General features: G+C 40.5%; 1 protein-coding gene across 1 annotated transcript in view; it reads left to right on the top strand.

Annotated features, from left to right (window-relative positions):
• Positions 1–2,489: 2,489 nt before the first annotated feature.
• The window catches only part of LOC109526698 (sprouty-related, EVH1 domain-containing protein 2), a 25,667-nt gene continuing 14,942 nt past the window's right edge, over positions 2,490–13,214 (top strand). Inside the window, exon 1 of the mRNA XM_019888148.1 lies at positions 2,490–3,053. Coding sequence (XP_019743707.1) covers positions 3,025–3,053 — 29 coding nt within the window. The 5' untranslated portion in view covers positions 2,490–3,024. The remainder of the gene's footprint in view (positions 3,054–13,214) is intronic.

A 13,214-nucleotide genomic window follows, 5' to 3' on the forward strand; every position in this document is an offset into this window, starting at 1 on the left:
GCCGTGTTACTCGATACATCACCATTGGAGACAGTGAAAAATACTCACTGGTGTTTACTCGGCCGGTGATGAATGAGTGGTCTTCTCTCGTATAAAGCGTTTCTGTACATGCACGCACACACAGTAGAGACCTTTTGGATTAATTGAGCCTTCAATGCATGGAGATAAAGCAGACCACATGTTTCGAAAACGATGTATGTAACTAATAAGAGGCATGATGAGATGGATCTCAAACAGAAGTGTACGTATGTATGTCTATTAGTGTTTAGAGACAAGAATGAATGACTTGAAATTTCGTAGTTCGGAGAATTTTTTTTTGGCCTCCTGAGTTTTGCGCTAGGATCGTTCCCATTTGAGCCACATGGTGCCAGTGTTGGCCCTCGTTTAGTGGTCACTCATTGGCCATGTGGAAAGAGAGGTCAGATTCGAGGAAAAGGTACCACGAATAACTAAGTATTTGGGCATTGATAGATGTTTTCTTTTTACTCATGAGCTCATCGTAAAATGAAATTGATGTTTCGATCTAATTACCGATTAGCAAGAGTAATGTGGACCACAGGAAAAAAATAATTAAATATTGGTTTAAAAAAATGTTTTTTAAACATACAAGAAAAATCTAAAATGTTATTTTAAAACAAGAGTATTTTGTTTAGTAGGAGATATTTTCAGTTGTATGTGAGCACGTGTGTTTTGTTTTGTTTTTTTAAATAAAGGGAGAGCTAAACGCTAGCAGCAAGCTGCACACAAGAAGCGGAACAATTCTTCAAAGAAAAATAGGCCGTGTGCTTGCCTCAAGATGGTTAGTGGCATTCCCAGTCAAGATTAATAAACATGTAACAACAAGGACTACACATCGTGCGAGTTAAACCAAATGGTTATCATTTACAAAAACTCGTTAGCTTAATGCTAACATGAAGTACAAAACTCGATAAACGTGCTCACAAAACTAGCATTGATGATGCAGTAGTAATAACCAACCCTTGACAGTACGGATAATTGAACGCAAACTTGGCATCAACACATGTAGACGGACAACATACCATATTTGTATCTTCTGCGAAAAGCGACGAATATTACTGCATCTTATTCAGTGTGCTTAACTGTGGAAAACTTTTCAACGTGAATTACAGTTTTGTAAGATTATATTATACTTCCCCCTCATGGAGCATTGAAGCATGGAATCATGATGCACGACATGTTTAATTATTTACATTCTATTTAATTAATGTATAACAGTATGTTTCCTATTACAATACTTTTGTACTTTACAGAGGCAAGAATGACCAGTAGAGGACGCTATAACATAGCGCTTTCTCATGAAACCTTGTCTGGGGATTAGTCCAGACTTGAGCCCCTCTTTACAAAAACAAACAATGCAGTCTAGTGTTTAGTGGTGGTGTAAACAGTGGCACTAAATCAGCTGACTTGCTCACGGTTTAAGTGGATCAATAGGTGTGAAAAAGATCAATCCACAACGATTGTCTCACTAAAACTGAACCTCTTTAATCTGGCTTTTGCATAATCAAGCATGTGGAGTTTGGAACTCCATGTTGCCACACAGAGGTGAGATGAACATAGACCTCCGCCAAGGCCTAAAACGTTCTACTTTGGGTCCAGCAGGTCTAAATTTGAACTAAAAAAATGTCCTTAAAAATGACAGCAAAATTTCAACAAATTCTCACAAACACACAAGTAATAAAATACAGTACTGTTTACTGATCTTTCGTAGATTTCTATTTTTATGACAACTTTTTTACTTTTACTGCCTACATGTTTGCTTCAAAACTTATCTTTATACTTTCTGCTTTTTACTATGTGAAATCGGCTCATTATTTTTCAATTGTTGCATATGGTGACAAACTATTAAAAAAAACGTAAAACTAAAAACAGCGGTTGAGAGCTTGACTGATTCGTTGAGATTTCACGGATTTACGGGGTGAAAAAAAAAACAAAGACCATGGCAACATTGAGGAATGTGACCCACAGAGTGATGACAAGGATGATACAACAGATTCAGAGAAGCAAGGAATGTCTTGCATGGCTTGATTTAGAAAAATTGATGTTGTCAGCTCCGAGAACGATTAATGGAGAATGCAATGTATTGTGCCAGTCTAAAAACTACCAACCTCTGGCATTCAAAAATTCCCTGCCTGATTTGAAGAAGCATTTGCTAGTAACGTGTATATTTGCAATTCCCATAACGTAATTTAGCTTCTTGTGTGAGGCGGGTCACAACATCAGCGAAGCTACGGGACCACGTCGTTTCGATGAACATGTTTCCAGTGACTTTCTTCCTCTTCTTCATTTTCTCAGGACAAGTATTGTGCAAGTTAATAAGAGAATGAAACTATATTTTATGCACGACGAGGTAGAAAGTAATCTATATCGGGGTTAGCGGAGCTATGATGGGGGTGGAGGGGCATGTGGCTTGCAGCCCCGACACCAAACTGGAGACCGACGTCACAACTTCCGCCCTGCTCCCTCCTCCAACTCCCTCTCTCCTCCCCCGGCATCGCTGGAGCGACTCGGGCTGTCTGCCTGCTTGCCTGGCTCCCTCGCAAACCAACATGGAGTAGCAGCGCAAGAGATGGGGCTCTGGCGGGGCCACCCCACGGCGACGACGACGCGATTTTAACATTATAATCACAGCGACCGTCGTGTGGAGGACATTTTGGGGGGGAGCGAGAGGGGCAAAAAAAACGACAACGAGCCAGCACCTGAGGGCGAGTCCATATTGTCCTGCAAGGAGGGGGGAGCTTGCGTCGGACGAACACTACCTGCTGGCCCTCTGAAAAGTTGGAGCATATCGGGAGGAGAGGGGCTCGACATTTGCAATCGAAAAGCAGCTGGCTGGCGAGGTAGAAGAGGAGGGAGGTGAAGTGGGACGGCTCGCATTGCACACAAAAGACTTCCAGTCGGATACTTTGGTGATAAATGTGGATTTGTAGCGGGGATCGACGCGATGACGAGGCCGAAGAAGAACGCATCCGCCGCGCTACGTGACCTGAGGTGAAGCGAGGAAACATGATAGAAGAAGAAACACACCCAAACGAGTAAGTAACCGTATAATAAACCCCCACCCCTCCATTTTACCCCCCTTTGCGCTCTCCCACTACACCCCCTCTCATGCTCAACTTGGTCTCGACTACTTTTATAAATACCTTCTGTTCATGATGTTACAAGACAACAGAATCTAATAGTGACTGTGTGGGTAGCTCGAAAGGCGCATGTTGTGTTTGGAGAAAAACGACGAGGAGGTAGTGGTGGTATAGGAGGAGGAGGAGGAGAAGGAGAAGCGTGGGTGGATCGGAAACATTTTGTGAAAGGACCCCCGTCCAGCATTCCCCCACCCCCCCCCCCCCCCGTTTTCCAAAGACTTCCTTCGGCTGAGCGTGCTTGGAACTCTCACTACGTCAAATCAAACAAAAGCGAGAAAAGGCCGCGGTTTGATCCTATCGGCGCGTGTGTTATTTTGTTTTTTAGCTCCGTGTGTGTGTTTGTGCGTGTGTGTGTGTGTGGTGCCTCTAACCGAAAGGGGAAGTCTCACAGGATATGAGATATCCGATACGCCTCATCCGCCATGTCTTTCTCAATCGCGCCTCATTTGCATACCCCCATTCATAAAAAAAAAACATCGGTAGAAAAATGAGCCTTTATGTAGCCAAGCCCATATTTAGCATGCTTGTGTTGGTTAAAATAACGTCAACGTGCCTTAAACGCCTCGTTTCCGTGAGCATCCACGAGGCTTCTCTAACGAGCCAACATGGAGACGTTTGTTATGCTGGTTCGCCATTTTGGCTCTGCGGTGTCGATTTGTGTGTGTGTGTGTGTGGACGTAAATGTGCGTTGGTGGGAACTAACTATCGGTTGGAAAGTGGGGGGTGTGTGAGAAACAGTCGAAGGGGCCGAAGGGCATCGGAGGAGGATGTTTGTGCTGCGGTAGCGTGACGCCGGCCTCATTCATAAAAGCCCTCTTAACCTTCCTGAGCTGTCTCGCCATTCATGCCCGACGGCCACAATCGGCTCCGCGGGGGTAAGGGTGACAGAGCGACCGCTCCTTGGAAGGTGACTTCAAGCGTTGTAGCCGTGTGCTAAAATATTAGCACAACCCTAGGTTAGCCATAACTAAATAATTGGTACGTTAAAAAAACTAGCGTGACGCCGGCCTCATTCATAAAAGCCCTCTTAACCTTCCTGAGCTGTCTCGCCATTCATGCCCGACGGCCACAATCGGCTCCGCGGGGGTAAGGGTGACAGAGCGACCGCTCCTTGGAAGGTGACTTCAAGCGTTGTAGCCGTGTGCTAAAATATTAGCACAACCCTAGGTTAGCCATAACTAAATAATTGGTACGTTAAAAAAAACATCAGTAATACATTTCTAACGCATATTCGAAAATGCATGTATGGTAATTACTTTTTTGCACTTGGTATCCTCGTATAAAGCTTGATTTAGGGTCAAAGTCAGGCGTTTTCACAGTGACTTAAAATTCGCTAGCGCTCAGTACATGTAATAGAACATTTTAATATCTTTTTGACTATATCATAAAGCTGTCTTTGCGACTAAATGAAGCTTTTCCCACATGAGCCAAGTTTGTGCGCATATGTAATTCGAGTAAACTGTCAAGGAATATATTTTTTTCTCATTTAAATGTAAATTTGCACATGTATCCTCCTGGAATGCAAAATTGTAATACAGTATGTCCTGTACTATCTTTGCATGTACTCCTAGTGTTAATAAAGTACACATTTGAGTCTAAATGTCACAATTCCTGCATGACTTGTTTCATGACAGACCTGGAAATTACAAACAGGCACATATGTTTTGTCAAGTTACACATCAATTACTTTCCCCAATGCATGGAACAGAAATCTTTAGTACATTTTTAAGTAACTATATTGAAGCTCTAATTTGATGCTAAGTATTTCCATAGTGGGCTCTCACATGAGCTTGCTTGAGCACATGTTCAACACCAGTAAACATAGAAAATGCTAACAAACATTTTAATTTTTTATTTTTCGGAAAAAATATCAAGTTGCACAATGTATGTGTATATTCCCCTGGAATGCACACTGCAATGTGTTGTGTTTTCTTTCTTTAGTCCTCTTGCACTTCATGGCGCGTAGAGCCAACCATAGTTACCAGGTCTCTCCATCTGGGTCTATTGTGTTGTGTATGACTTATTAACTTAATAACGTTTCAGTGATGGACTAAAAGTGTTGAGTGAGAAATCTGGGGAGCTAGCTGGACACTTAACTAAAACAGTTTTTTTTTTTTGTGTGTGTCATTTAAGTTGCACAACATGTATCCCACTGGAATGCAAAATTGATTTTTTTGTGCTGTGTATTAATAAAGTTGAAATGGAATGTTTACCATTGTGACTTCTCTTGTGAGCTAGCTGGAAAATGCCCAGCGAGCCCATTTTTAAAATGTTTAAATGTCAAGTTACACAAGTGTCACTCCAATATATCAAATGCAACACTAATATTTTGCTGACTATCTTTGTCTACTCGTAAAGGTGGAATTCGAGACTAAATTAAGCATTTCCATAGTCAATTGTTGGGGTACGCATGTTCAATGCATCTAAACATAATGTAAATGCAAACACATAAACTTCAAGGCTTCAAATGGTGCATTTTAAGATAATCAATGTAGAAAGTGGTAACATATCATTTTTAGGTCAAAATCTCTTCAAATATCTGTACTATATATCGAGCTATTTTGTTGAGCTAGCATACTAGAAAGCTCTCATGCTTGTAAACGTAGAAAATGCTAACAAACTGTTTCAACGTTGAGTTATACAACATGTCCTTGTGTATTAACACTGGCCACAGACGTTTCTCGAGTTATTTCTGGCATCATGGTGGCCAACTGCTTAGCACATCTGCCTCAAAGGTTCGGCCTTCGTTGTAGCCGTGTGCTAAAATATTAGCACAACCCTAGTTAGCCCATAACTAAATAATTGGTACGTTAAAAAAACATCAGTAATACATTTCTAACGCATATTCGAAAATGCATGTATGGTAATTACTTTTTTGCACTTGGTATCCTCGTATAAAGCTTGATTTAGGGTCAAAGTCAGGCGTTTTCACAGTGACTTAAAATTCGCTAGCGCTCAGTACATGTAATAGAACATTTTAATATCTTTTTGACTATATCATAAAGCTGTCTTTGCGACTAAATGAAGCTTTTCCCACATGAGCCAAGTTTGTGCGCATATGTAATTCGAGTAAACTGTCAAGGAATATATTTTTTTCTCATTTAAATGTAAATTTGCACATGTATCCTCCTGGAATGCAAAATTGTAATACAGTATGTCCTGTACTATCTTTGCATGTACTCCTAGTGTTAATAAAGTACACATTTGAGTCTAAATGTCACAATTCCTGCATGACTTGTTTCATGACAGACCTGGAAATTACAAACAGGCACATATGTTTTGTCAAGTTACACATCAATTACTTTCCCCAATGCATGGAACAGAAATCTTTAGTACATTTTTAAGTAACTAAGCTCTATATTGAAGCTCTAATTTGATGCTAAGTATTTCCATAGTGGGCTCTCACATGAGCTTGCTTGAGCACATGTTCAACACCAGTAAACATAGAAAATGCTAACAAACATTTTAATTTTTTATTTTTCGGAAAAAATATCAAGTTGCACAATGTATGTGTATATTCCCCTGGAATGCACACTGCAATGTGTTGTGTTTTCTTTCTTTAGTCCTCTTGCACTTCATGGCGCGTAGAGCCAACCATAGTTACCAGGTCTCTCCATCTGGGTCTATTGTGTTGTGTATGACTTATTAACTTAATAACGTTTCAGTGATGGACTAAAAGTGTTGAGTGAGAAATCTGGGGAGCTAGCTGGACACTTAACTAAAACAGTTTTTTTTTTTTGTGTGTGTCATTTAAGTTGCACAACATGTATCCCACTGGAATGCAAAATTGATTTTTTTGTGCTGTGTATTAATAAAGTTGAAATGGAATGTTTACCATTGTGACTTCTCTTGTGAGCTAGCTGGAAAATGCCCAGCGAGCCCATTTTTAAAATGTTTAAATGTCAAGTTACACAAGTGTCACTCCAATATATCAAATGCAACACTAATATTTTGCTGACTATCTTTGTCTACTCGTAAAGGTGGAATTCGAGACTAAATTAAGCATTTCCATAGTCAATTGTTGGGGTACGCATGTTCAATGCATCTAAACATAATGTAAATGCAAACACATAAACTTCAAGGCTTCAAATGGTGCATTTTAAGATAATCAATGTAGAAAGTGGTAACATATCATTTTTAGGTCAAAATCTCTTCAAATATCTGTACTATATATCGAGCTATTTTGTTGAGCTAGCATACTAGAAAGCTCTCATGCTTGTAAACGTAGAAAATGCTAACAAACTGTTTCAACGTTGAGTTATACAACATGTCCTTGTGTATTAACACTGGCCACAGACGTTTCTCGAGTTATTTCTGGCATCATGGTGGCCAACTGCTTAGCACATCTGCCTCAAAGGTTCGGCCTTCCTGTGTGGCGTTTGCATGTTTTTCCCATAGCTGTGTGGGGTTTTCTACAGATACATGCTGGTTGCTCACCACCTTCTAAAAACATGCGTGGTAGGTTAACTGAAGACTAAATCATCCATCGGTGTGAATGTGAGTGTAAATCGTCCTGCGATTGGCTGGCGACCAGTTCTGTGTATATCATTCTGGTTAGTATAGCGTACATGCTAACAGTGTTTTTTGGGGGGTGCCTTTAACTGCTGAGTTAAACAGCAAGTATCCCCTCCAAGACATGGAAAGCAACACAGTTGTTTCTCATCCACTACCTATTTTAGAAAAGATGGGTGGATTACCAACTTTCTAAACACACAACAGAATAGCACTTGATGATTATATTTTACAGCACTGATGGAATCAAGACAATTAAGAAATCGTGCAAAATACGTCTACCATAACTACAGCTGCAATTAAGGTTTTTTTTTCTTTGATTGTAATTTGTCGGCAAGATGCCCGTTGACATTCATCCGAGGTCAGTCGGCATCCCGCGGAAAGGAAATCCACCCCCAAACAAAAACGCACTCATCACGTAGCAGACGCTCCAGTTAGCGGAGCTGCGTATTCAACCCCACCACAACTGCCTTGCTAAAATTGTTCTGTTCCTCATGTTTATATTTATCAGCATTGGATATCGAGACCCCGTTAGGTGTGGAATTTCATAGTGGGCAACCGATAATAACTGTCAAGAATAACACACTAAATCTGTGCCAACGGCCTTTGGTAAGTGCAATTGAATCGCCCCGTTTGGTCACTTACTACCAATGGCTTGACCTAAGTTTGAGAAATGTTCGAAAATAGAACAAAACTATAGCCCTGCATTTTTGTTTTAGGTCAAATAATCACGGAATCACACACAACAGAGAGCACGTTTGTCCTCGTAATGTGACTTAACATCCCTCCGAAGTTCACTTGCGATGTTTTTGCATTCCGCTCTATTGAGTAAAGCCTGCACCAGGTATCCTTGCTGTAACACATTCAAGCTTATTGGCTAACTAGCGTCATCCAAAGGTTGAGCCACAGGTCCGTTCTGTTCACATATGCACAGTTTTCATTTGCCAGATGCTTCAAATTGACCCATGAGCATGATTTTTTATTTCGGAGAAGCAACATAACAGGCGGGTTAAGGACATGGGGTACTCCCAACATAACACGATGTAGCTTATTGGCCAAGCAAGTGTCATAAATTTGACACGGGTGCCCACCTGCCAACAACTTGACTGTTTTATATCCTCGGCTAGGATTATTGAAAATGTTCACAAACCGGGTGTTTTCAAAATAGTCTTGAAAAAAAATGTTAGAACAGTAATTCTGATTTGCTTTGACTCAGGAACATGATTGCCGTTCCCGAGGCCTCCAAACAGCGCTAGCAAGTTAGCACCATCATAAAATTGGCCCACGGTCAAACTGCCCAAAATATGACGCTGAAAGATAAATTGTTCTCTGTCATAGGAATGTTTTGGAAACATTGTATGCACAGATGTTGTCAAAACCAATCTCCAGGCCTCAAGGTACTCTAAACCAGGGGCCCCCAACCTTTTTTGCCCCAGGGACCGGTTTATGTCAGACAATATTTTCAGGGACCGGCAATTAAGGTGTGGCGGAAATAATACAACAAAATAATATGGTATGAGCTGCATGAAAACTGTGGCGTTTTCGAAATATAATAATAAACACAAGGAGCGTCTAATCTGGCCGCAACACTCCGATCACTATGGCAATGTTTAATGCCTTCAAAATACGATACAACGCAAATTCAAAGTGCATGAAAATGACGACTCACCACAGCACCGAGCTAGATTTTCTGCAACCAGACGGTCCCATCTCGGGCTAATAGGAGACAATGACACCTCAAGTGTGTGGTTTATGTCCAGTCTACTTCGTAATTTTGTTTTCGTCGCCGTTGCTGCAGAAACCCCCCGTCTCATACTGGTAGGATGTCGGAAATAGCAACAGTGCAACAGTACGTTCGAGACAACTGTAATCCAGTTGTCTCGAACGTACTTTTAAGGCCGCCGTCATTTGCGATCTCCAGCAGTTTTTTTTTTACTCATTTTGCGAGCTCCCGCGTTTTGTTTTGAAGTAATCGGTCACGTGAAGGAGAAGCGTGGCTTGACGTGTGTCAAGCGTAACACAGACGAATGTAACGGAGAATCCGGTAGTTTTTCAAAATAAAACATATTTCGTATTCCGAAATAAATAAAACGGAATTAAGGCAAGTTCTTTCTGTGCGGCCCGGTACCAAATGCCCGGCGGACCGGTACCGGTCCGCGGACCGGCGGTTGGGGACCCCTGCTCTAAACGTAATACATCCTTATTGACTAGCATGCTAGCAAGTTAACGTTGTAGGAATGTTTTGGAAAAGTTTTGCGTACAAAAGCTACAACTGGCTGTGAATATGTGGGTTTATATGACTTTGATCGCAAATTACAATATTTTAAGAAAATTGGCTGATACTTTTGATATAGTCATATGACCTTTCATAGTGAGTGGAGACTACCAGCTACGTAATTAAGTCAACAAAACTTTTACACAGATTTCCCCAAAAATGATCACTGTGTTGTTTTCAATGGTTCCGACGCAATAAACGCATTAGAACGAAGGATCTATGCATAATCAAGACTGGAACAATACGTGCGAGGACATCCTGAAAATAACCCACAGGAGCCCCGTCTTTAAACATGCATTGTTAGAGATATGCTGCGCGTAATTAAAACATCATGTTGGTAGCGCATTCCACTCAATTCAATGAACTTAATAAACCGTGGTAGCCCACCCCCAACACACACACCCTAGTTTGTATGCACACACACTATCATGTGGAACAGATCCATGGTAACAGTGTTTCCTGTGTTGTACTCATCACAGCTTTTATATAATAGCGTGAGCTGTTTATATCTCAAGAGCAAACAATGGAGCCTGATTGTTTGTCCTTTCTCATGAAAAAAATAAATAGATTTAAAAAAAAAACATCCTTGCTCATCAGCTGACAGGATCGTATCAATAGCCGTAGTTGGCGTCAACTTTGATTGCTGGCTTTGACGGCTCGCTAGGGTGATGATGTGAACAAAACGTGGGTAGCTGCGCCGCAATGTACAGTACACGTATCATGCGCTTTGTATTTCTTGGCGCGAAATTACTCCCTTTAGGAATTCTTTGCAGCACGAGGCAAATAATGTATTTTTTTGACCGTTAGTAGAACACGCGCACAATCACTCTGGGTTATTTAAGTGCACAGAACTCAGCCGGAAATCACATTGAATATCAGATGGCTTACTTATGTCTGAAAGCGCCGCCACAAGCGAAAACCGCAACATCCGACTGTTTATGTAAACAAAGTTGACAAGTTATAAAATGCAAGGAGGACGATGGAGGTTACAGCAGTCTGGCTAAGTTTATTTTCTTATGTTCTTCACTGAGAAAAAAGTTGTTTTGTTTGAAAAAAAAAAACATTGGTGCACAGGCACGCTTAAGTTTTTTTAAAAAATGCTGTAAATTAAGGGTAGCTTTACATGTCAATATCCTCATCAAAACGTCCTCTCAGCATTTTTTAAAAAAACTTTCACAAACCGAGTGACCATCAATCTAAATTCACCTCTAAAAATGGATAATACCCAAATGAAAGATAGTGTTACACCCAATGCCCAACATTTCATTAAAAATAAAAACATTCTTACCTCTGTGCACAGGGGCACTTAATGACAATTTAAAAAAAAAATGCTTTCATTAAGCTACGTCTGCATGTCCACATCCTAGAATTCTCTTTGCGCCTCGTATGTGGATTTAGAATTTAACGTACAGAAATAATTTATTGTTGGCACACGCTATATACACTGCCGTTGTTGTTTTGGTCGCGCATTCCAAAACTGATCTCGTAGTATTCTTTTTTTTACAGATTTCAGCATGTTGGCAAAATAAATAAATAACATTTAGGTTTTGTTTTGTAACCGTCTTTGATGTGTGCTTTTTGAGTCTCCAAAAGTCCCCCACTTTTCATTCATTTGCATTTAAAAAAAAAAACAATGTGGCTGGACTGAAAGTATTAGCCGCTCAAGTCTAAGAGGATAAGAAGCTTTATGGGGAGTTTTACTTTGACCTTGTAAGAGGTTTAGACGCAATCAGCTTATATTTCCACCTTGATTTCAACGGATCAGATGTAGTGTCACGTCGTAGACGTTTAAAAAAAAAAAAAAAAACAAAAAAAAAACACAATTTCCTGTTTGCATTGTCCGCAACACGCTCACCCACATTTAACCAAATCGATGTCGGGGGTTTTCAAAATGAGGTTCACTAGCATGAGCGTCCACAAAATAATTTGCAGTATATTCTTACGTCGTTAACGGTTTAAAAATAGGAAGGCAGACAACAAACCAATTAGCTTTGGGCCAATTAATTGCTCTGATATAATTGTGACGCATTATCACATCAATCGGTCATTTCCCCATTAAGTTATTGGAGCAGCTGTATTGTTACAGAAAAGACATCTATTTGTTGTAGAACAAAAGGCGTTTTTATTTTAATATAGTCCTATTTTTCGGGACCAAAACAGCATATTTTTTTTTGTCTCTCTCGAGAAAATAGTCTTATTTGTGAGACAAGACATCCATCTTTTAAAGGCATAATATGAGAGTTAAGTTGTTGTTTTGAACTTGACTCGTTAAAAGGTTACGGGTTCCTCCCTTGTTCAAGTGTTGACTTCAAAATCATAACGTGACTAAGAAAAACATGCCTTTATCGTCATAACATGATGACTTTTCATCGCAACAAGACATCTTTGCTCTTGATCTGAAAATATGCGTAGGTTGTAATAGTATGACTGTTTTTTTCCTCAAAGTGGAATAAAAATGTCGCCTTTTGTCATTAGGCGAGTAGAAGCGGGACCAGGATCCCTTACAAAAAAGGTTTTTGGAGAACCCTTGTTAGGGTCACCTCATGTAGCGTCAATGCAGGCCCTGTCGTCCATGTCGACGATAAACGCATCCGACTGACCAACTGAATGAGTGGCTGAGCGACCGCTCTGCTTCAAACACGTGAGCGAGTGTTCCATATAAGGGCTTCTGATTGGCAGGAAGCCGATCACGGCTTCCCCCGGGAGGCATCAGTGTCAATAGTTGGGAACAAACTGGTTTCACCTCGCTGTCTTTTTTTTTTTTTTTTCATTTGCAGAGAGAATAGGGCAGCTTTTCATTCAGTTCATTTTCTTTCAACGGTGTGTGGCTTTTCAATTTAGCCGGCTTATTGACGAATTTCAGCTTCATGCCAGGCAATAGATTTACCCTTGTTACAGCTGACCTATTACAGAACAAACAAACAAAAAAGTGGGGGGTAAAGGCGTCTACTGGTGTTTAAGGTAATTATTATTATTTTTTATTTTTTTAATCCTTCTGCGTGACCACTTTCATTCCAAATATTCCATGTTATAACGTGTTGACCCGTGGCTGTTAATACAGCGTGGCCAATGTATGGACAGGTGTGATTTATTGTCTAAATTTAGCTGCTGCCGCCTCTTTTGATCAGGGGCGTTTTGTAGTCTGGAAATTACGGTACTGTAATAGTGGCCAATGTATGGACAGGTGTGTTTTTATTGTCTAAATTTAGCTGCTGTCGCCTCTTGATCACGGGCGTTTTGTAGTCTGGAAATTACGGTACTGTAATCGT

Source organism: Hippocampus comes, unplaced genomic scaffold (genome assembly GCF_001891065.2).
Source record: "Hippocampus comes isolate QL1 unplaced genomic scaffold, H_comes_QL1_v1.1 scaffold136, whole genome shotgun sequence".
NCBI classification, from domain to species: Eukaryota; Metazoa; Chordata; class Actinopteri; order Syngnathiformes; family Syngnathidae; genus Hippocampus; species Hippocampus comes.